The sequence below is a fragment of the Ambystoma mexicanum genome, chromosome 1q (genome assembly GCF_040938575.1).
Source record: "Ambystoma mexicanum isolate Mex_15411 chromosome 1q, UKY_AmexF1_1, whole genome shotgun sequence".
Lineage (NCBI taxonomy): Eukaryota > Metazoa > Chordata > Amphibia > Caudata > Ambystomatidae > Ambystoma > Ambystoma mexicanum.
Genome location: NC_090922.1, coordinates 37,040,837 through 37,066,610, shown reverse-complemented (window position 1 = coordinate 37,066,610; position 25,774 = coordinate 37,040,837). Strand labels below are relative to the sequence as shown.

At 48.2% G+C, this 25,774-nt stretch overlaps 1 protein-coding gene across 1 annotated transcript in view; it reads left to right on the top strand.

Moving 5' to 3' along the window:
- Window positions 1-217: 217 nt before the first annotated feature.
- The window catches only part of LOC138552580 (uncharacterized), a 128,200-nt gene continuing 102,643 nt past the window's right edge, over window positions 218-25,774 (top strand). Inside the window, exons 1-2 of the mRNA XM_069642532.1 lie at window positions 218-430; window positions 16,992-17,102. Coding sequence (XP_069498633.1) covers window positions 218-430; window positions 16,992-17,102 — 324 coding nt within the window. The remainder of the gene's footprint in view (window positions 431-16,991; window positions 17,103-25,774) is intronic.

Below are 25,774 nucleotides of genomic sequence, written 5' to 3'. Positions count from 1 at the left end.
CCATTCATCCAGCTAAGCCAGGGGGAAACTAGCGGGCTTGTTGTCAGTCAGGAAGGAAACAAGAAACCCAAATGGTCTATCATGCCGTCCCTCAGATTCCATCCATCCCATGACACTGCAAGCCTTGTTTGTACTCCAAGTCGCCATACAATAGGGCACCGATCTTAAACCTTTGGAAACCAGGGCCCTAGTTGACTCTGGTGCTTCTGGCAAGTATATGGCTTCATACTTTGGTGAACAAAACAGAATATCAATGAGACCGAATTTCCATACAGCATTGGTGGAAGGGATTGATGGCAACCCATTGGCTTCTGGTTCCATAAGTCAAGAATCTGAACCCCTTCAATTGAATATCAATCAACATCAAGAAATGTTGGCAATTGACATCATTCAATCTCCCTCATACCCGTTGTTACTAGAGCTACCATGGGTGATTTTTCACAACACCTATATTAACTGGGCCACACAAACCATGATATTCGGGTTTGATCATTGTACCAGGAGACGCCGTTCAGTTTCCAGACCATTTTGGAATCTCTGTGAGGTGCCCAGGTATTTACCAAGATCGATCTATGAGGGGCCTACTATCTGTTCCACGCTTTCTATCTTCGTTTCCCCTGGAAGCCGGGCTCTCCGGGGGCCCCTGGAGGGGGGCAGAGTGTCATGCCTCCATGTACCTTCTGACCCTCCTGATATGGCCGTGGTACGTGGAGGCTGTATCATTCGTGGCGCTTACCTCAGTGGCACTTACCTCATTGGCATGTGCAGGGTCGTTCCGTGGCTCCCCGGCTATGTGGCTTCTCTGGCTCTAACATCGCAGCAGCAGTGATCCCTGGCCCCACGCAGGCACAGGGGACGGCGTAGTCACAGTGGCTCGGTAAGGCAGGTCGCTGCCATGTTTCTCATGGCACTGCCAACGTCAGCTCCGCAGTGGGCATCCCCAGGCTGGCACTCGACTGCGCACGCAGTGTTGCCTGGCAACTGGAGACTAACAACCTCATTCTTGCACAAGTACAAAAGCAGGCAGCTTTAGTCACTCGCTGCGTCTCAACTTCTTTGTTGCCTCGCTCCTCTTCTTTTCTCCATGCATATGACCTGGATGATTCCCTGCAGCTCTTGCTCTCTGCCCTGTTGCTCCTTTTATTGCTCTACTCCTCCCTGCCAGAGGTCTTCTTGCTTCTTGTTGCCTTCCACTTGCTGGTACCCTGCCTCATCTTCTTGCTCATTGTTGCCTAAAACCTTTTGGTGCCAAGCCTCAGCTTCTTGCTCCTGTGCCTTCCAACGTAGTACCTGTAAAGACTGGAGGGGGGGTCTGTACTTCTGCTCTCTACTCTGGTACCACAATTATTATTAGATTTCATTAAAGTGCATTAACTGTAGTCTGGTTAAATGTCACACAAATCACTTAATACAGGTAACCAACAATAGACATAGGAGGAAAGCAGTGGGTTAGAACAATTGGCAGAATACTGGCCCCTTTACCTAGACACAATTCTGTGTGGAGATCCCCCACCTGGCAACCTGTAAAGTAAAGATATATCAAAAGCCCAGTCCATAGATTGTTCAATTAGTCTTATTCCCTTCTATAATGTTTCTACCACCCCAATGTACCTGGAATAGCAGAGTTCGACGACGAGTCGTCGATGGATCCTTCTTGAGCAGCTCCCTTTAAAGCAGGAGCCACGGATCGTCGATATCCCTCGAAGAAAGTGAACTCGGCATTGAGGCGGCAGCTTCGGTCCCAGCGGTGCTCGTCGATGACGGAGTGAAGACGCCCTGCAAGGAAGAGGCGTGCGGGGCACCTCAATGTCGATAGTTCAGGACAGCAAAGTGTTTGTGAAGAACTGTGGCCCAGCAAGGGTGTTGAGTTGTCCGGTGACTCTACGGTCTTTGGGTGGCGGGAAACCCACCGGCAGATGCTCATCGGCACGCCGATGGCCTGGCCTTCTCCGGGAGGATAAGGCGGGTGATGGTGCGGACGAACGCGTCCGTGAGTCAAAAGTCTTAGACAAAGGAGCGTGCGGCACCGGTCGTCGATGGCACGGCATCAAGCGGTCCCCGCTTCTGGGCAACATGACTTTGACGGGCCCCCAGTGGTTATAGCAAACCTGCGAACCCTGGTCAACGACGGTGGACGGAATGTCCGGTGCTTATCTTCGTTCTCCTCGGCGGTCCCAGTCTCCGGTCGGCAGCCTGTCGAGGCTTCTGACTTCCAGGGAGCTTAGGCGAAGGTTAGCGGTGCTCAATGGTCCCTTGGAGCACAGGAAGAGGGCACCTAACCAGGTCCTCTCTTGGATCAGTCTCGACGGCTTTCGGCTTTCAGATTTCAGCAAAGGGAGACAGCAGTCGACCTTCTTCTTCAGGCTCGGCTTCGAGATTGAGCGTCAGTTTCAACTTCAGCTTCTGAACGATTTCTAGCAGTAAGAGGCCCCCAGATATACTAGTTGATCTCTCATTCATTCTGCTGGGTCACACTCAGGCAACCAATCACTCAGAAGGGCATTCAGCAGTCAGTCAGCCAATCAGGCATAAAGTGCATTCAGGCCATTCTCCTCCCTCTCAGACACTCACAACAAGGAATGTGGATTGGGACCCAGCCATTCAACACTACACACTGCATTCATACCAGAGCTGTCTCAGTCATTGTGTCAAACACCAGAAACCAGACATCCACAACAAGTAGTGCATATTGTTCACACACTCCATTCACCTAGGTCCCACCCACAGGGTGTACCCACAACATACAGTCACTGGGAAGGCTCCAGTCAGTCTGGCTTGGACTTCACAAAAACAACATATATGGAACTTTCACTCAACAGCCAGTCAGGGGGAAGGGACACAGTCAGGGCTTCCCAGGACTTTGGGAAAACAAGGTAACAGGCAATAGAAAGGAAGAGGCCACAGTGGCCATCTTGTTTCCTATCAGGAATCAACTGATTCCAATGGCAGGTCCTGGGTATCCCACAATGGAGGATACTCAGATCACCTGTCACATTCAGCATGGAGCGGCCACCAGCCCATACCCTGCTCGGTGAGCCGCACACAGGTGACCAAAAACATACACTAGGGGCACAGGGTTGTACCCCACCCACGGGTGCCATAAGGGTATCCCATGGGTCTGTACAGAAAACCAGAAACAGGAAGAGCTGCACTGCCAGGGGTCCCACATGAACTCCTGGGTAGCAAACAATCCAGAACACAAATGAAAAAGGACTACAGGACAAGGACAGGGAGGCACTGTCCTTCCAATACATTTCCAGCATCACAGTACCCCACTTCAGTGCCTGACACTGTCTCTGCACCATCTTAAATCCTGGGGTATGCCTATCATGGTGTAGGGAGAACCATTCTGCTTCTACCTCCAAGGGATTGCTTGCTTGATTGGTGAGTGCAGGGTGGTACTTCAGCCTCACATTTACAGAGAGCTAGTTTGGAGTTCGTTGTGGCGCTTCCGGCTCCCCAGAAAACTAAATCCGGTACACACCAGCGCTCAATCTTGCTTGATACTACCTTAGAAGATCTCAATGGCACAGGAAGCGAGCATCGGTTTCGAGAGTGACACCGGAGAGAAAGAAACAGAGGAAACCCAAACAGTTTCCTCACAGCTGGCCCCCTGCTCTCTAGGGTTGACATCAGGTCGTGCTGTGGAGACAATCCCTGGCATCCACAAGGCTGCAACCGACCCAAAAACCAAAGTAAAACCGGAAGATCATCGACCAAAGCATTTGTCAGACCGATCAAATGCCACGCTTGAAACATAAATCGACTGGGCACACATTGGGTCTCATTACACGTTGTGCGGTAAGGGAATAACGGTATCGGTAAGGGATTACCGGTACCGCTAAATTCCCTAGCCAATTACGACCCAGACTTGCCGCTATTAGCGGAACCGGTAAGTACGGTGCCACTAATAGCGGCAAGTCCGTGGCCGCGCGACCCCCAGATCGGAAATAGCAGCATGGCGCTAATAGCATGCCATTACAAGCCATGCGGACATGGCAATAGCGGCATGGTAAAGACCCAAAAACCCCTTACCGGCATGGCGCTAATACCAGCATCGCGAACCACCCGTTAAGAGCCCTGAGCAGTGTTCCCACCTGCCACAGGTGGACACAATCAGCACAGGTGGAGGCAATGGAGACTGGCAGCACAAAAGAGCACACCACACCCCTTCCCACACCAAGATGGTTCCAATACTAGCAGCATTACATGGGCTGGAGGACATGATTGCAGTGCAGCACCAACAACAACAGGCAGCACAGAGGAGACGCAGGAGGAGGCGGAGGAGTAGGAGGAGGGCAAGACAGGCGCAGCAAGCACCACCAGGGCACCCAGAAATACCACAGAGGCAGCCAACAATCCTCAGGATCCAAGCCAGTCCATTTAACCTAACACCTGAGCAGATACATACCCTGTACCGTCTGGACCGGGATACCATCACCAGCATCGTGGATAAGATACATGACGACATTGTGAGCCTCATAGACATCAGATCTGCAATCCCCCCTCTACTGAAGGTGGTGACTGTGCTCCACTTCCTGGCCACAGGCTCCTAGCAGCATACTGTGGGGCAGATGCATGGCATCTCACAACCAGTATTCTCACGCACGCTGAACCAGGTACTCGATGCCCTCCTGAAGCTTGCACATGAACACATATTCCTGCCACGGACTGCCCAGGAGATCGCAAACACCAAAGTTGCCTTCTATTCACTGGCAGGCATCCCAAGTAGCATCGGGGCCATCGACTGTACCCATGTGGAATTGGTGGTCGCACAGCACAATGAAGTAGTCTACCGAAACAGAAAACAATTCCACTCCATCATTGTCAAAATGGCATGTGACGCAAACAAGATAATCACACATTATTGTGCCAGATATCCCGGATCAACCCATGATTCAATGGTCTTGCAGAACTCAACCATACCACGCAACATGGAGCCACAAGCCGGACAACGATCGTGGCAACTTGGTGAGTAGCAGGGCATGCACATGGCGGTGTGATTGAGGGGGGGAGGGATACATACTCCAACTGGGTGTTGACTGTCGTGCGTAGGACAAATGGACATACAGATGTACGCCAATGTCCATCAGCGAAGGCCACAATGTACTTGAAAGACCCCACATGCAATTTGAAGCTGCACAAAATTGAAAACAATCCATGTTTCAAAAGATTACACATCCATCCACACCCACATTGCACATCATGCCACACCACATAATACACAAATCAGCAACATGCCGTCAAGACAGTCATACAGAATTAGGGCAGCACAACATCAATACAGCAATGTGCCCTTGAATGCATGCAACGGGATCACCCCTAGCCATAGCATCGAACCACACACCTATAGCACCACTGAAGTGATGCTTCACAGCATGGCAACATGGATGTCGGAATGGCAGTACACTGGCAGTGTGGTACTATATTTGCCTGGGCCCAGGGACACCTGAGACCTGGCCTCACCCAGGACATTCCTATTACTGTCGGAGGCATGATTCGGACATGTCCACTTGCATGGTCGAGCTCAGCTTTTCACATTCCAGTCACGCAGATCGTCTGCATGCATGCTGGTAGTTGTGATTTTCAATCACAATGCAAAGACGATTTGTGTGACATGTACAGGCCTCACCAGAGGTGACCAGTAACAGGTACCCATTCTTCACCCCATACAGGCGACGCCGGCTATCCCCTGAAGACGTGGCTCCTAACCCCTGTACGGAACCCACAGAACTAGCAGGAAGAGGACTACAATATTGCACATACCCGTACCCGCGTCGTGATAGAGCAGGCATTTGGCCTTTCGAAGACACAGCTCTGGTGCCTAAGCGGGCCAGGCGAGGCTCTCCTGTACGGCCATGACAAAGTGCCGAAGATAACCATGGCATGTGTAATGCAGCACAAAATGTGCATCAGATGGAATGTGCCTATGCCACCTGAAATTGACATGCAACCACCAGATGAGGATGATGTTGATGGGGATGAGGATGGGTGAAATGGTCCGCCAGGACATGCAAGAGGCGATGGCCAGGAGGGACACGATGTGCGTCAGCATCTGATGTATCCCCCCTCCCCCCACAACACCCCCATGTGAGCCTTATAGTGTGTACGTGTCCTGCTCCACATGTGCCACCTAGTCCTTGCTGGCGCTAATCCTCAGTGCCTCCTCCGCCATTGGGTGGTTGGAATGTCATGCGCCTCAAGTTGCGCAGAGAGCGGCGCAGGGGGCTTGTTTGCCGGGAACTCGCAGAGGAGGAGGTGCCCGGTTGATCCTGTGTTGGGGGTGGGTATTGGCGCTCAATGGCGTCAACAATACGTGTCATGGCCTGCCTGAGTTGGGCCATTTTCTCGCAAATTCTGTTCGTGCAGGCCTCCATGCCCTCCCTTGTCTGGCTTGCATACATACTGAGGTCATGGCCAACCAGCGCAGTGATTTCTACCTGCCTCTGGCTGATGGTTGCAAGGTCATGTTGCGTGCTACAAGCTGTTGGGGTGGCTGCTGCGCCCTGGTCCATGCCTCTGGCATCAGGTGAGGACACCTGAGGGCTCCATGCCCCTTCCACGGTGTGGGCGGCTTATCCTCCATGGCTACCTGATCCTGATGATGGCCTTGGACTTGGCTCAATGGACCGTGTTGGGCTGGGGGTCTGGCTTCGATCAAGAACGTCAATTGCCTCCTCCTCGTCCGTAAGCGGTGCATTGGCTGCTGCCTCACCAGTTGAACTGGTGGCAGCAGAGTGCGTGCCCTCCGTGCTGGTTTCACATGTAATGGGACACACTGCCGTGGGTGCAACAATAGCAGCAGCCGTGGCCTCAGGCTGCGTAGAACTGGTGCTCTTGCTGCCTTTGGCCCTCTGCTGCTGAACACTCCTCCCCGTTCCCCTTGAGGTGGTGGCGGTGTCCCCTGTCTCATCTCTCCTGGGCTTTTTCGTTGCTGGGGGAGCAGGTGTCGCAGTGCGTGGGTCTTCAGTGTCTGTCTGTGATCCTGTAGGGGTCAAAAATAGGGAATATCATTGTTTATGGTTCAACGTGCCTTATGCAGAATGTTTACGTCATGCCGCTCTATGCATTGGGGCCTCTTTATTTTGTATTTCGGTAATGGGGATGTCGGATGGGTCTGTGTTGCACGTGTATGTGGTGATGTGTGCATGTATGTTTGTGGCTGGATCCATGGCCTGAATATGGACACAAATTTGGGGGGCCCCTCACCCTTCACTGTGCATTGTTTGATGTATACACTCACCTCCATCGGTTGAAGCGGCCACAACATGCTCCATGTCTCCAACACCCTCTACCGATTCCATACCAATTGTGGAGGCGCAGGTCTCCTCCGACTCCCGGAGTTTCAGAGGGGAATCGGCGCCACCTCCTGTGCCCATTGCCAGCTTGCGATTCACTGACAGTATGCTTCTGACATGGACCCGGAGGTCGTCCCGCCTCTTACGGCAGTCCTTGACTGTGCGGGTGGTGGTGCCCAGCGCACTGACTTTGTGGGCAACCTCTGCCCAGATGGCCTTTTTCTTGAGGAGGGTCTCCCGCCCATGTCATTGCTGAAGACTACATTGGCATTTGCCGCAAGTGTCTCAGTGAGCATGATCAGCTCCTCATTGCTGAATTTTTCTTTTCGCTGGCGATCAGCAGCTTTTTTGACGGCCTTGGGCATCTTAGGGATATCCGGGAGGAATTTGTGGTCGAGTTTCCTGGAAAGAGGTCCTGGATGCAGAGGATGGTAATGGATTGTGTTTTTAAAGATGGCCGCCGTGCTCTTTCCCGTTCCTGTGCAATGACGCTATTTCCGGTTCTGCATTTTAACGGTGACCGCAATTTGCATGTAGCGTGAGGGCGGAAGTGCTATCAGCACTTTAGTCGAAGCCGGTAAGGGACTTTTTGGGGACTTTTACGGCATGGCGGTAGGGTCATTACCGGCATGGCGCTAGGCTCGTGTCCGCGTACTCGTAATGGTACGGAATTAGCGGCCTCTTGCGAGGGCGGAAACGCTAATAGCGCCATGCCGGTAAATGCCGTTTTTTACCACACAACGTGTAATGAGGCCCATTGTGTCTAACATTGTGTCTAAAACGCACTCTACCTTGAAGCACACAACTAAGATTCCAACAGAACAGGGAGGGGACTCAGACAAATATAAGACCACAGCCGAACATTCGACACCCGCACCTAAGAAGACCATGACACACACACACGTCCAAAAGAGTCGATGCAACACCTAGACTCCAAAAATCACACCCTACAGAAATAGAGAGTAGGGGAACACCATCCACAGAGGGGAAAGAGTCTGTGTCTTCTGCCCTGCAGACAAAAGGGAGTAACATGCCTGCTGGGTCAGATTTGGAGGAGGAGGAGGCCATCCTGTTAGAGCTACATCAGTCTACCACAAAGGGAAACCCTTAGACAGAGGAAAGGTTCAATTCCTCATGAGTAGGATGGAATCCTTCACGGAATTCTGTGACAGATTCCCAAAAAGAGAAAGGGTGATCAGTGCAAGGAACACAGTCCCAAAAAACAATGGACAATATACTCCCAATCGGAACTACTTCAGGAAGAGGAGGAGGAGGAGTTAGAAGAGGACATTTATTCAGAGATAGAAGAGATTGTGGGGGATGAAAAAGACACACCATTAGACCCAGAGGACTATACTCTCCCATCCCAAGATTAGGTAGAACCCTCTATCTCATACTCTCCCACAGAGGACATCTTGTACGTAGACATCCTAAAGAGAGCAGCGACAAGATTCAATATACAGACAGAGGAACGCCATGAGGAGACAGACTTCATTGAGGACATCCTCAAGGAGAGAAGGCCAGTTTTGCAAGACCTTCCCTTACTAAAGAGCCTCCTTAAAAGGGTCACCCCAACCCTATCCAATCCAGTGCAGATTAAACTGGTGTACCCAAGGATTGAGACAAAATATAGACCAGCGCCTATCGATCCCCCATACATAAGGGACCATCAGAGGGTAGACTCCTCAGTGGCGACCACAGCCAGGAAGAGGGATGGTTCACCCGTGTCTAACAGTGAATATCCACCCCCCACCCCCATTACAAGGAGACTAAACAACTGTACTCTTTCGGAGGAGGATTGGCACATCAGCAGCCCATAAGATCAGAATCGCCAATGCCACTGCACTCCTTGCGAGATACACCAGAGACCAATGGTACCAGAAAGATCAGCTCACCAGCCAAGTCGCTGAACCAACAAGAACAGCCATGCTAAAGATCATAGCTGAGAGGAAAAACTTGACAACTGCAGTCATTAAAAACACCCTAGATGCTGTAAACACGGCAGGGATATAGTAGCAGTGTCTGGCATCAAAAAGAGGCAAGCATAGCTCAGAGGCTCTGACTTCAAACCCGAGTCAGAGGCCAACCTGATGGACAAACCGCTAGAGGATAGCTGTCTTTTTGGGCTAGCAGTGAATGACGCACTAGAAAAGGCTAAGAAAGAACACTAGATGTTAAAAAGCCTAAGCCAAATACAGGACAGTCCTTTTCAACAAAGGGGATCACTCAGAGGCAAGCAGCCCTTTCAAGGCCAATCATACTCCTATATAGCAAAACCTTCATGGAAGGCGCCAAACGCTTAAACTCACTAGTCTCTCACCCTTCCCCAGGGTGGGGCCTGAACACAGTTCTCTCATGGCTCATAGCAATGGGACCACTCTTTGTACCCACTTAAAGAATTAGCATACACGGTAGCTTTCATCATTGCTATTACGGCTATAAGAAGCATAATTGAGTTACAGGCTCTATCAGTTTCTTAACCATTTGTCACCATACATAAGAACAATGTGGTGGTGTAGTTGCAATTGTAATTGGTTATTTATAACGTGCCTAATACCCAGAGGTTTCTAAGCGCAGACCCGGGCATCGAACCTGTGTTGCTTTGCATCGTCTTGCTTCCAAGGCGAGCATGTTTCCCCTGAGCTATCCTCCCAGTGTTAAGAACACATCCTAGATTGTCCCCGAAATTCATATCCAAATGCCACATAAACCACTCCATTGAATTACCAACGTTCTTCCAAAATCCATACAGCAAAGGAGAACGAGCACTACATATACTTGATGTGCGTAGGGCGGTAATGTACTACCTTAACAAAAACTAAAGCTATTGCTAAGTGGATTGTTAGATGTTTACAAATGTGCTACTCCATTACTAATAAAACATTGCCATTTACACCAAGGGCCCATTCAACAAGACGTACAGGAGCAACCCTGGCTTTTCATGCAAATGTCGCCCAAAGGCCATTTGCAAAGCAGCTACCTGGAGTTCAGCACACACTTTCACACAACACTATTGTAGGGACACACACTCAAAGTCAGATCCACAGGTGGGTCAAGCAATCTAAAAACACTTATTCTCCTCTAGTCCTTCAGCTCTCCCACCTACTTCACAAAATACTGCTGGGTAATCTATGCAAAGCATATGAATCTAAGCAGATTGACAGGCTCCAGAAGACAAATATTACTTACCAGTAATCTTCTCTCTGGAGCGTGTATCTGTTTAGAATCACATGCGCCCACCCATCCTCCTCACACGGTAGCAGAAGGGTATAAACTGTAAGGGTGCAGAAGGAGGAAACTGAGACACAGGCGGAATGGTTGTGAGCATAAACCTTTATTATATACCAGAAAATAAAGAGAAATCCTACCTCTCCCTCCCTTTGAGAGGGGTTTCTCTGCCTCAGCTAAAATCCTACGTAATCGGTCAGGATGTCCACGTAAATCAAGAGCCCACCGTCCTTTGTCAAAACCTTTTCCTATCCCTTACATTTGTAACTAAACTAAAGAGGTGGTGGATCTTCTTCATCCAGAGGAATTGCTCCTTTCTTCTGGATAACGGATCACAGTTCAAGTTTTTAGGTGGGATCTTTACCTGAGGGAATGGCTCTATTCCCCAGGTCTCAATCCCTCTCCAAGGCACAACACAATGCCCCAAACTGTAAAGCAGTAGAGTTCACTATTGGGTTCCTGGAGAATGTCTCCCTTCTCCAGGTGTCTTGCTCTCAGTGTTTCTACAATGCCAAGGGAACGACCCCCTCCCTTCCCCTGGCCTTCTCTCAAGCTTGCTTCGCAGTTCCCAACACCAGGGGTAATGTCTCCCTTTTCCTAGCATTTTATCAGGCTTACTTTGCAGTTCACAACACCAGGGGTATTGCCTTCCTTCCCCTGGACTTTTCTCAGGCTTACCTTGCAGTTCACAACAGCAGGGGGAATGTCTCCTTCCCCTGGCCTTTTCTCAGGCTTACTTTATGGTTTTTAATACCAGGGGGAGTGTTTCCCTTCACCTGGCACTTCTTTAGTTCAACTTAATGGTTTTATTCTCGATTCCCCAGACCTGGTTTAGTATCCTACCAGGTATTGTGACGTCTGTTACTCTTCTGAGGTGGTTGCGGGTCCCAGACCCGATTTCCTTTGTTAATTCCTTACTTCTCCCCGGCAGACCTGGTTCACTATCCTGTCAAGTACTGCAACTTTGAAGATGACTTATGTTGAACTTCGTTATTCGGTGCGGGTCCCAGACTTGTCTTTCTTGGTTTATTTCTTGGGTGTTCCGGAAATTAGCTTTGTTTCCCAAGGGTTTCCTTTCTCTCCCTGATTGGCTGAGTCACAGTATCACACTGCTCCCTTCTGCCCCTAGCAACTGTCCCACTCACCAATGTACCTTTAGGGTCTTTCCCGCTAGGTTTTGGTCGGTCTCTGGGTCTTTCAAATTTGGTTTGGGCTTCTGTGGTCTTCTCCCCTTCTCTGGCATACTGCGGCGACTCTGCAGCATTCGGTCCCTGACAGCAAGCGCATCTCCTCTTGACCGCGCTGTCCCTTGGCTTTGCCCACCTGGACTGCTGTTATTCCCTCTGGCCAGGTGGTCCTTCCACGTTGGATCAATTCGGAGCACAACTGTAGTCCGGCTAAGTCCCGGTTCTGCAGTCCCTTCTGTCCGCCAACAGCTTGAGCTTTCCCCACATCCAAGGTTCCTCCAGTGGAGGCTTTTCTGACTACTCCATCCTTTCTCATTTTTTATGATGGATTCTCCAATAAGCATTAGAGAAACACTAGAATGCTCATTGGAGGTTCTAGGAATATTCTTTATGGTTCTGCTCCTCCTCCTTGTCCCAGTACTTGCGAAATGTACTCCATTTGGGTAGTCTTTACTCTTCTTTGTCCAGTTGAAGTCAAATATTTTTCCCTTGGGTAGTCCCAACTCTTCCTTCTCTCAGTGGAAATGGATTGTCCAATAGCCCAACATACACGGAAGTGGGGGTTACAGAGGTGAAGTGCATAGGATGGGAAGGGGGATTTCGGTGTGGTGGATGTTTGGAATACTGCATTCTCCCTGGAACGTTGTCCCTTCTCCCATGCGGTGGGTGTGAAGGGGTCCCCCCCCATGAGAATGAGATCCTCTCGCTGAGTACCACTCCCAGGGGAACTATCGGGTAGCGGCCTCACCTCCCTGGCCTCATAGAAAGGGGTTCCCGCTCAGGCATACATGACGACATCTTGGGTTTCAACACAACATGTATACAAATGAGGGAACACTCTTCACATGTACAAAAACAAACAATCTGAGGACATTGACGCATGAAGCATCATTGGTACCCGTACACCTAGAGAAGGGATAGTGTTGCAGGTACGTCCCTGTTGACCACCATTTTTCAAAATCGAAAAAAAACAATATGTAATACTCTGCACCAACTACTAGATGACAGCCTATGCAAAACATGTGATTCTAGCCAGATACAAGATGCATAAAGACAATTACTTGTAAGTAACATTTGTCTCATATATAATACATTGGGCCTCATTCTAAGTTTGCCGGTCCGGTATTAACGGTGCTGGTAAGCTACCGGTACCATTGCTACCGGACCGGTAAACTACGATTTCTGCGGATTCCTTCCCGCCCACCAGGTCTGACCTGGCGGGCGGACTGGCACCCGCGAGCAGACCTCGATGGATGCACCGGCACCATTCATGAATGGTGCGGGTGCATCCGGCCTCCCCATTTCCATTGAGCCCTATGGGTTTCAAATGGGAATGTGGAGTAATAAATACTGGCACCCGGCAATGGGGATGTACCAGGACCGCCGGGGCTGGAATGCCCCTGTGCGCCCCCATTGCCGGGTGCCGGTAAATTCATGACTCCAGCAGCAACCGTGCCAGTAATTACCGGCACGGCCACTGCCGAAGTCGGAATGAGGCCCATTGATTGGTAAACCACTATGGGTTACTCACTACTTTAGCATTTCACACAGATATCCCACAAAATACTGTAACTATAAGAAAAGGTGTTTGAATATTCAAATATACCTTTCACTTATAATAAGATAGCTCAAGCACAGTGCAGTCAACTTCAAAAGTCCAGTTCCTATATACCAAGAGTCTTAGGAAGTCTTTCTAGGTGTCCCAGAAAGCTTCTTTAGAGTTACAGGTGAGTAGTACAGATAGGGAGTTCCAAACAAAAAGGAACCAGCATAGAATCACATCAGAATCAGTAGTGTAAATTGAGTGGTTTAAGTTAAAAAGTAGACGTTGTAGGAAGCAGCAAACCCTTCTAGGGTGCAAAGGGACTCGGGGCCTCATCAGGAGTTGGGGGTATCCCAGCGTTATTACCGCGGGATACCGCCTGGCCTAATAGCGTTGCTGCCACCCGGTCTGGCATTTTTAGCGCCGGATCAAGGGTTGGGCGGTAATGGATATTCCCCATTCCGCATTGGGTCCATTGGACCCAATGGGGCATTTGCGGCGCAATTGGTGCGCGGTAATAGCACCGCGCTAATTGCACCCAAAAATGGGCGTTAAGTTGCCGCATTTACCCCAATTTAGAGCTGGGGGTAAATGCTGCCAGACTCGTGATTGGGCAGACCCTTAAATGTGTGATAATAGCGTTATTGCAGCATTTAAGGGCTACCCCCCAACTCGTGATGAGGCCCAAAGCCTAGAAGATCTGGCCTAGTCACCACTGTCCTGGGTAACCCTTGGATATTGCTATGGTAAGCAGGACTTTGCATCCAAGCCAAGTCTAATAAAGATATGGGTGGCTCAAGACCTATAAGGGACTCCCACAAAGATGGGGACAACCCCAACAGATAGAAAATCACTGAGGAAGAGTTTCCTCACCATCATCGAGGTCCTGTTGGATGTTTTGGGTCATATGATTGAGGATGACCACCTTTGGTTGTTTTCAGGTTCCTCTGGAAACATTGGACTGGCGTGGAGTCACCCTGGATGGGTTTTACGATGGAGCAGAGACCCTCACTGACGACTGAACAGGTGCATGCATTGCATTGACCCGAGGCAGCATAGTTTGGCTGTCTGCGGCTTGGCAGTTGAACTTCAGGCTCCTGGGATAGTGGTGTTCCAGCCTTGCGATAGAGCACCGAGGATACCCACAAAGGTTCCATTCCAGGCAGTACAGAAGTCATTGCAGTGGAGCAAAGTTGGTTCCTGGTGTCGCTGGAGAATTGCAAGCCTGCAAGCTTCTTCGGTCCAAGAGTCATTATGTAGCTTGAGCAAGACAGCTGGCTGGTTTTGCCCACCAGTCACAGGGAGGGAAGGGCCTTGCAATATCTCACCTGTCGAGCAGATGGTCGAAGTCCGAAACACAGTGGTGTTGGCTGAGCCAATGCTGGTTCTTGCAGCAGTCCTCCAGCTTCCCCCAGTCGTCTTTACCTTTGGATCTCTTTGGGGGTCTGTGGTTGACTTGTTTCTGGTTCCAGCTCCCCTCCTTATGTCCATACATCAGGGTGGGTGTTAGCCCAGCCCTCCAAAAAGGGACTTTGCAACATTCAAACTTGGAGATGACTATCAATTAGTAGACAACCAGCCTCCCAGAATCCGCCCAGAAAGAACTACCCCTGGATGATGTGGATTAGGACCAGACCGTCATCCTCCCCATTTCCTGAAACACACACTAGTCATCTTTCACAGGTTTCCGGAGGAAAGCCCAGAAAAATGCATGAAGAGTGGGGACCCTCCCCCACCTGGAAAGGCAGAGAGATAACCAACGAAGACCATACCATTCTGAAAAGGACTCAAAACATGAGGCGTAGCCATGTTGAGCATATGGTGCCACTAAAGTATTATCGTGGTGAAAAAGGCAACACACAGCTTAGTATCGGGAATAAAGAAAAACAAATATAAACTGTCAACAGCCTGTTCAGGAGATGCATGGACAGGACTAAAACCGCTACTTCGGGCAAAGTAAAGGGGACACAAAGTGCACTTACAGCACTGTATGCAAGATGGCTTGTACTGCAATGGGAACAAATTAATATGCCTTAAAAAGGGGATCACATCACCTGCACTGGTAGGCACATGGGCTAGTAGTACACATAGCAATTCTCATGACAAAGAAATGAAAGGTGGAGTGTGCTGCCATAGGAAACAAAAGGGAGCTCATTTTGCTCCATGGTATAATGTGAATGAAAGGTGTAAAAGCCTTGCGCAAAGCTTTAACATTCATGCCACGCCCCATTTTCATCCATTTTTATGCTGGAGAGGAGGGGCGGAACGCAAATTGCATTTCCCCCTCTTCCTCTCTGCCATACAAATGCTCCATCATTTGCGCCGGAATGCATTTTAATGCTGGCACAAATGCTGGGGATCCCTATGGAGCCTGCCTGGTTTACGCGCAATCATAAAGCAGGCGCACTTCCTAGGGATCCATTTTACACTCTGGCTGGCATGCTTGCATGGCAGGCAGCGTGCACAATTAAACGCTGCCTACCATGTGTGCATGCTAGGTAGCATCTAATTGTAATTGTAAACGCTGTCTGCCATGCGACTATGGTAGGCAGTGTTTACTCATTTGCACAGCGTAGTGCAAATGTGCAGGTCAAATGATGGTGTACACGCGTGTATGCCACCTTTTGCCCTGCACATTTGCACTCCACCGTGCAAATGATGAAAATTTGGTAGTGGGTACCTGGCTACGCCTAAGTGCAAATTTACCACGTACCTGCCGTCAAATTAAGATTTTCTGTAAAATTAGCTGTAGGCAGAGGGTTCTCAGTGATGGTAACCCAAAAAGAGCTACCAGTGCCCCAAACCAAAAAATAAGAATGCCGTGTGGCAGTAAGGTTGAACAACCTCACTCACCTTCAAAGTCAATGAATTATCCAGGAAGGTCCAGCAGTAGTGCTGGGGTGGGAGAGAGGCGCACAAAGGAAGTATTGAAGATTTGCAAAAAGAAAAGTCTTCCTAACACCAGGTATAGTCATAGTATGCTAAATACTTACCCACATGCCAGGCACAACTATAATATGCTAAGCACAGCCATATATATCCAGGTAGTGCCATTTTATTCCGGATTAAGCCTCACACGCCATGTAGAGTTGACATATACAAGTTGCAGTCCTGTGACCATTTGCCAAATGCAGCCTCAATCGCCCAAGAGCTGTAATCTTATGTCAGGTAAAGCTTTATGTGATAAAGGATGCAGCTTATTTGCTTGTTTTATAGTGCAAGCTGAACTGAATCACTTCAACGTGATCTCAGTTTGTGAAGTTATGGAAAATGAGGTCCCATGAGGTAAAATCATTTCTCACTTCTTCAGTGAAATCTGTGGTGGAGCTGCTACGTGAGCAGTCTGATTGCTTATCGAGAGCCCTTCTCAGGCTCCACCAAAGACCTGCCCACAAAGATCGGTTAATTTGGCTACTGAGAATGAGGCTTGTAAGTTGTTTCATTAGATGGCTGCTCATGTATGAGTCCTGCCATCCATGAAGTTGTGCCTTCAATGTCCTGTTGTATGGAGCAGAGAAACCAGAAGCATTGTCTCCGCTGGTGATTAAGAGTGCAAACCACGTTTGTAAAACACACGTGTGTGGCGTAGGCTATTGGGATGTGGCGAAGTTGTTATGCAGAAGAAATTTATCATGTTCCCTTAAGATGAGTGGATGAGAGCCTGGTGGGTGCATACTCGTGGCATACGTCCTGATTAGGAGCCTGACTGACAAGCATGTATCATGTCGCCTACAGGAGACCCTGGAGCAGGAATATGGGGAGCATTTTATGAAGGCTGTGGAGAAGCTGTTCTGGGAGTTTCTGGATCGGCTGCAGAAGGCTCTTCCGGCTATGCCCACTGATCAGGTATTGTACGCCCACCTTTGATGAAGTTGACTCTAGTACTATGGTATCTGGTCTGTGATGGTGCATTCTTATGGCATTTCTCTATGTTGAGTAATCTGGAAATCTATGAAAAGTCCTTTTCATAGACTGAGTACCTTCAGCCTTCCTACAGGAGCTTTAGAATCAAACACACAATGCTATCGGGTCTCATAGGGACTTTATATGTGTGATTGCTAATGAAAGCAATAGAAAGCCTCCCTTTACGAAACGCTCATGTCCTGATTCCAGGCAGCATCAGGTTACATTGCATGTGGCTGATTCTAAAGCTCCTGCAGGAAGACTGAAGGTACTCAGTCTATGAAAAGGACCGCCCAGGAAAGGGAGAATACTACTTTTTGAGGGCGGGTCCTCATAACAAACAGTCAGATTACGCTGCATAAAAATCTTAAAACAGCAGACGACTCGATATCAGCTCTACTAGCCCTGATGAAAGTGGTGCAAATGCCCGGTTACCACTGAAACCCGTCGGCTTACTTGTGTCTGTGCAGGAAATGGACTAGGATTAAAGACCCTGTGCTCACACTACAGTTTGATCTCTCCATTGAACAAAAGGAAAGACCAAGATTTTTGAACACTCAGCATTTGAAGTTTAGGATAAATGCAGAACACTTCACGCATGAGGATAAAGGAGAATTCATCTTAGAACTCCGGTCCGCCCATTACATTTTAACTATACCCAATTACACACACCATGGTCTCATGGTATAAACGTGATGGTACCAACCAGGGACCTGTGGGTTTTTAAAGAATATCTGCCCTCCATAGAAACTAAATAAAGTTGAAAAAATGTTTCATTTGAAAGACAGTCTTTATATGATACGAAGGCAACAAAACGCAACCAAATATTGGTCTCTTTGAAGAATTATCTAAAAACAAGATCATCTGAATCAAAAAGTGGGACTACCATGACTAAGGGAAGATTCAGGTGTTAGACTACCCTTCAGGTCCAGCACGTGGATATCTGTCTTATCTACTGGCACGGTCACTTATGTATTCACACATTTGGTGTTAAAACTGTACCTTCTTTCACCATTATCAAAATACAAAACAATCATAATTCATATAATAATTTCTTACATTTTTAGAACATTTGCTTGAGCTCCATACGTTCTTCAAAGTGCAGGTCCAAAAGACATTGGCAAAGAAAATATCACTAAATTTGCTTACTCGAGTACGAGTTCAACATATTTAAGCATGCAGTCGCCATGAAGACATGACCATTTCCTTAAAAAGTGCACATTTGGGGCTCTCAGAAACAGAGAATCAAAGATACTATTTTTTCTCATAGCGCATTGGGATTAAACTATCAGAGTTCATTTACTTCCTCTGCAATGTTTGAGAACAATTGATTTTGTCCCGTTCAAGTGGACGTAGCAGCAGCTTTTTAGGGAAAGTGCATCTGCAAAGGTCTCTGGACCAACTCATTAGTTACATTTCTTCTGTGACTGGACACCTGAATAATCCACTTCCGAATAAAGAACTCTTCAAAGCCATTAGGAATATTTGATTTTGCTCTTCACTTATGAACGTTGCAAATTTTCACAAAGCTGGCCATAACACAGAAAGTTGCAATAAATTCTCATTTTCTTTGCACTTGTAACAATAAGGAGCAATATTTAATTAAAGTATTAAAGCAAAAGGCCTCATGATTAAAATGTTCCATATTTAATTTGCTCCAATTTAAGATGAGTTTACATTTTGTAGTTAGCTTTCCAGGGGATTGTGGCTTGCAGAGTCCTTTTGCTGACATTCACACCTGGGGAAGGGCACTCAAGCCAATCAGGTGGCTGGAATAGAGGGCGCGGTGTGCAAGCAGTGTGTCTGGTGGAGGACTGGTGGACAGACCGCTGTGCTTTTGCTGCTTGAGTACTGTTTCCAGACTGGGAGTGCAGTCCGCTTTCTACAGCTACTGAAGGTTTTCTACCGGCAGCTACATAATCACTGCGCATGCGCGGAGCGCTGCGCGGTGTGCAAGCAGTGTGTCTGGTGGAGAACTGGTGGACAGACCGCTGTGCTTTTGCTGCTTGAGGACTGTTTCCAGACTGGGCGTGCAGTCCGCTTTCTACAGCTACTGAAGGTTTTCCGCCGCCAGCTACATAATCACAGCGCATGCACAGTGTGCGAGCAGTGTGTCTGGTGGAGAACTGGTGGACAGACCGCCGTGCTTTTGCTGCTTGAGGACTGTTTCCAGACTGGGAGTGCAGTCCGCTTTCTGCAGGTACTGAAGGTTTTCTGCCACCAGCTACATAATCACTGCGTATGCGCGGAGCGCTGCGCGGTGTGCGAGCAGTGTGTCTGGATGAGAACTGGTGGACAGACCGCTGTGCTTTTGCTGCTTGAGGACTGTTTCCAGACTCGGAGTGCAGTCTGCTTTCTGCAGGTACTGAAGGTTTTCTGCCGCCAGCTACATAATCACCGCACATGCGCGGAGCGTTGCACTGTGTGCGAGCAGTGTGTCTGGTGTCTGGAGTCGGGAGAAGCGGTAAGCAGGTCCTACCCCCTTATGCTTCTTCCCCTGTGCGACGAATCACAACAGTATTGTTTAAATACATTCTACCTACACACCCGAGAATAATCTGCTCAGGGCGTGTAAGAAAATGAATCCAACGACCCACCTCTTCCTACCTCACTTTCTGCTGCTTTGCGATTCTCTGGTCCTCGATTTGCGGGACATTCGGGACTTGCCATCTTTAACATGGCGCCGCCTACTCCGTCCGAGGCAACCCTCGAGAAACAGTGGCTCCGAAGCGACACTCTGTTAAATGAACTTGGGGAAGAAGGTCTCTTGCCGCCTGTATTCCCAATCGCTACTACTGCCGACTCGGAAACAAGCCCGGCCGTGGTTGATTCCTTAAAGAACATGGCGGCTCAAAAATCTTCAATAAATCAAAAATTGGCAACAAAATGCCGGCAAACGACTCTCTCATCTTATACTCAACCAGGTGTCGGTGACGAAACAGGCCAAGCGTCGGGTGGTGGAGTGGATTCATCGGTCCAGGGGGGACCACCGCCCTTCGCGGAAGCCTGGGCTTCTGATGGCGATGGCGAGAGTACAATTCAAATGGCCGACAAGGCAGCAGCACAAGGGATCCAGCAAACAGATTTTCAGACCACCAGCTGTTCCACCGTATCGACGAGTGGTCTCTTGCCTGAGGATGTCAGAGGACGGCTTCAGCAGGAGCCTGAACGGCGGGGGACGGAAAATGCGCCCCTAGCGTCAGAAGACGTTCTGTCGCAAATATCACTAAACCCCCCGACTGTGGAAAATGGGGTTGGAAACAGAATCGGAGACAGACAGGCTCAGGTTCTTCCCCGAGTCAATGGTCAAAAGACAGCACTGATCCATAGAAGTATCAATCCACCCAGTGGTAATCAAATATTGCCTTCTTCACTCAACCGACCAACAGAATTGCTTCAAGCGATTCATTGATTTCCGATCAAGAAGACCTATCTATAATTCACGACCTTAGGAGCTCCGACGAGGAAGCATTGGAAGCTTGTTCGACCAAAAAAGACAGGCCCCTGGACCTCTCTCCAGCATCCGTACAGACTGCGAACCAGGCCCAGAAAATCGAAGACTCTGTGAATGTGGCCACTCCCAAAGACCAAAACCCAAACATGGAAATGGTTCCTACAAAGGCTCAGGGAAATTGCCAGCGAGCAGAAAACGAGCCTGCCGATCTCACCACAATGGAGTCAAACATAAAAGGATCGGCAAAAACAAAGTCTACACCAAATAAAATATATATGAAAAAACAAAGAACAATGGGGCCCAAAAGTCAAGGGAGTACAAAGTGCTTCCCAACTCCCTTGATATCGTCCTCCCTTAAAGAATACTTTCTCAACCAACATAAAAGGAAACTAGATCACGATTCGTAGCTCTCCGATGCGGAGATCCTGGAGGCTGTTCAAGACCCCTTGCCTGCAAGCAAAGAGCGAAAGACTGATCAAAGTTTCCCAAGGCCGGACCCCAAACCGAATGCACCAGTTCAAAAGGAAATGATTGTTGAAGAAATGTCAAACACACCGGTCCAGGGCCTTTGTGCAGAGACGCCCTCACACCCGTCAGCTCCTTTAAGCTCGCATAGTAGCAGCTAGAGGCCACCTAGGTGCGAAGCAAAGAAAACGTCAGAGGCACCCAAGATCCAGGGGGTAGCTAGTGCTCCACTGCCAAACACTCCAATAGGAGACCGGAGCTTTGCAAAATCTGCAGCGGGACTAACAGAAGGCAGACACGCATGGACTAAAGCCCCCAAGAATCTTCGCGCCACTCCAAAGGGCGCCAAGCAGAGGAAGAATTTCGTGCTCAAGACTCATTATTGTCCACAGATAGAGGAAGTATAGATTGAGTCCTGGTCCACACCGGCGACAAGGGTCTCCATACGCCAGTCTCTAGTCGAAGACTCAGTGAAACATCAGCACCGGTCCAGAAGGACTCCCCCAGCAAAAAAATAGATCCACTACAAATAATGTCAACATTTACAATTGCCTTAAATCCCTTTGCGAAACTCTACGAGTCCATCAATGAAGCACTCAAAGATAACACCTCTATGTCATCTGTAATGCTGGCTAAACTGACCTTCATTGAAGGCTTTATAACAGCCCTAGACAAAAAAAACCACGCTATCACAGGCGACCATGGAGGCAAAAATTGACAAACTGGAAGACCAGTTTATGAAAAGGCATCACGTCGCTCAAGTTCCTTCATTATCAATTTCTACTGGGTCCCAGACCAGCGAAGGACCTCTCCATAAGGATTTGGCCCCAATTTTCGGAACAAAGCCAGTGCAGAATCCATTTGTAATATTGGGAATCTAAGACCTTAAAAGAGCGAACAGAGCTGGAGTCAAAAATGTAGAATTCGATATTGATAATATCATAATTTGCGGTGATTTAAACGCTAAATGTAAAACACACATAACATCTGAAAAACCATTAGCGACCCGCTCCCTGGCAGACAAAAGAGGTTTTGCATGGTCAAAGCTGATGAAATCAAGAAACTTTTTCAATGCAGCAACGTTAACAGACTCCGAACCTCAGATTTTAACATGGGAAAGAGATGTATCCTTTGCTACTCTCGATTATATGTTTGTAACTGAAGGCCTGATCCCTTTTATTTCATCCTTTAAAGTCCTGAAAACGCTTGAAAGCGACCACAATCTGCTACAACTATCTTGGGGCGCACAGGAACCGGAAAGGCTCTTATACGCTTCGGAAGTGGAACCACACAAGCAACAATCCCGACTGCGCCTTACGGCTGAGAGCATCAGAGCCATAAAGGATAGGTTGAGCACAGATTACGAATTCAGAACATCCACTCTAGTTGCTGGAAGACCAGATTATATGCCCTTATTGTTACCGCATAAGGTGTGCTTTTCAGGACTAAAGGGTAAGAAATCCGTACATAATCACACTTACGATTGGATCGGTTGGTGGTGATCATGAGACGTGAAACAAGAAATTTGAAAAACTTCGCAATCAGGCACCAAACAGCGGAGGCATGGTCCGATTACCACAGGGGAGCAATCTACTATAAATCATGGATAAAACACCACGCGGCGAGCCTGTATCAGAAAGACGCCGAAGCCATGCAGACGTCCCTCGCTTTAAAAAACACAAGAGACTTTTGGAATTTATTAAAAAACTACCAATGGACAAAAGGCACCCCCTATTGCAAATGCGGTCTCAGAAGAAAACTGGTTGTCGTACTTCAGCGTCCTTTTTCAGCTGCCACCAACATCCGTCGACAGGAAAATTCAGCAGCTCAGTGAGCATTGGATCCCTCTGACGGATGTGGAAGATATCTCAAGAATAATAACACAACTGAAATCTTCAAGAGCTCCGGGCCCTGATGGTCTAACCAATATTGACATCAAAAAACATCCGGAAGAATGGGCTGCAGTCATAAGGGAAATCTTTAATCATTGTCATAAAGCCAGACAGATCCCTGCATCCTGGATAGAAGCGGTACTGGTCCCTATTTTTAAAAAAGGGTCCAGAGAAAACCTGTCCAACTATAGACCAATTGCATTGTTGGACATTTTGGGGAAAATATTCGCGACATTGTTGCTCACGCACTTTCAGAAGTGGGCAAGAGTGTCACCTGCAGCTGATATTTTCCAGACTGGTTTTCAAAAGGGCACAGGGACGGCGATAAACATCTTAATCCTAAATATCATTAAAGCAAGGGTGAAATCGGGTGCCCTGAAAGTTCATCTGGCTCTGGTTGACGTATCGAAGGCCTTCGACATGGTGGATCGTGAGAAACTCTGGGAAAAATTCAGAACCTGGAAATGCCGACTCAAATTTTGGATCCAATTATGGCCCTACATACTCAAACTTCCATGCGTGTCAGCCTGAGCAAAATTTACATGAAACGTGTGGTCAAGCAAGGTTGCCCCCTGGCACCAGCTTTGTTCATAGCCTTTATAGGCGACTTCCAGTATTCTGAAAAGAGAATTCGCTCATTTCCGCTAAGAGTGGGACTGTCAAAAGTATCCAGGTTATGGTACGCGGATGACCTGATCCTGATGAACCAGACAAAAGTAGGTTTACAACGACAATTATCGAACCTCTCCGCCTACATGAAAGAAAACAACTTAGAAATTAATACTCAGAAAACAAAAATCCTGCTCTTTACCAAATCGACAGTTGACCGCAAAACCTCATCGGCTTGGTTCCTGGTTCCTGGAAAACAACAAATTGGAAGTGTTGAAGGAGTATAAATATCTTGGGGTGTGGATAGATTATTCCCTGAAAGAAAAAAACACTATGAAGGCCCTGTGGGATAAAACAAGAAACCTGACAGCCCAACTAAAAGCTGTAGATAAGAAATTCGGAAAGTTTTTGTGGACAATCTCTTCAATTCTACAAATCTAAAATAGTTCCCGCTCTAGCTTACGGGATGAGCGCACATCTAACCCTCCCTGAAGAACTGTGGCTAAAACTGGAAGGTTTTGTGTGGAAGACAGTGCTGGGCCTCCCAAAGTCAGCCCCCATGGCAGCGATCCGACGGGACCTTGGTTTTACGTCTCTTGCATCAACAGTGGAGCAAGGGGCACTCCAACTCTACAGAAAAATTATTTTGCCAGACGGCCTCCCCATCATTCAGGTGGTAGCAGAAGAAATTCAAAGAGGGGGATGTAAATCTCTAACTGACTGGGTCAAGAAACGGAAAGACAAACTGGAAGAGATAGCCTGCACGGAAGAACTCTTAATCTCAAATCCTGGCAGAGTGAAAGAAAAAATAGTGCAGCAAGACTGGATCTTGACAAATGAAAAAATCCTGTCATATAAACTATTGAAAGATCTTCCGCCGGGCCATAATAAACCAAAAACTCCATTGAAGTATTGTGAAAAATTCCCGGAAAAAGATCTGAGAAGATTATTCATGAGAGCTCGGCTAAACACCCTACGCACAAGGGAAATTTTGGCTATCAGATCTCAATCAGCAATAGCCTCATGTCGTCTATGTGAAAACCCAGATCAGCTTAAAACAGTGAGACACCTCCTGACGTCCTGCCCAGCGATGTCTATAGAAAGAGAGGCGTACTCGGCACCGCTACTATCCCAACCATCGGTACTAAGAGAAGAGACGGGTTGGTGTTGGCTTATTTCGGGCGATTCAGCTAGATGGTCGAGGGCCGCAGCCAAACTTCTAGATATTGCCCTGAAACGAGCAAACCCGGCAAACCCTCAAGTGTCAAACGGTCATTGATCAGTCTGATGACAACAGCGGGGCATTTGACTTTTCAAAGAAAGAAACTGAAAGCGGTGTCTTAAGTACCCTCATCAGAACTTTTTAGTAAGAATTCTAAAAGACTTTTTGTAAAAATCTTTTATTGATTAAATGCAAATAAAATAAAATTTTTTTAAAAAAAAGAATACACAATCCCCGCCCGCTGTCTCAGCCATCCAAGGCCCTACATGGGTGGCGCTTTTTTTTCTCCTTTTTTTTTCAATGCAGGGAGGTAACAGGGAACATCTCCCTGTTGCCTCCAGCCCTCAAAATGATCTGAATTCCCTCTCCGTCCCACCACTTACCTGCGTGTTCCCGTCTAGCTGCCGCCATAGACATCGAAAAGGGACTTGGTCTCTTTTCCAAATGGCGGCGGCCATCAAGCTGCTCAGATCTCCCAATGAAAAATTATGAAAGCCATTCGCAACCCTGGATGAAACCCAGGGTGCAAATGGCTTTCATGCCCTGCCAGGAGGGCGGACATGGCCCACAGCCCGAGCAGAGGCCCCTCGCTTTGCTCGGGTATGCCTTAGCTCGGGATAGCGGTCCGTTTAAGGCCATGTCCACCCTCCAGGCAGGGCGTAATAGCTACATGACATGATAGCCGCATGACAACACAAGTAATGGTGAGACCAGCATCCCAAACAAGACACTTAAAAGAGGTCCCTCGAACTGATGGAACTTTGATGTCAAAAACCCAATGTACAATGCATAGGAGACTCTGCTAATATTAATGGGGGTTATGTATACTTTATAACACAACAATTGGACTTTACACAACTTTGCAGGTTCGGTTAACTAGAAACTCCTGACTTTCTGCCATTCCGATGATGGGGCTAACTCTACCAGTCTTTCTATTATGGACCACAAAGTATGGAGAGAGGGTTAATACGTG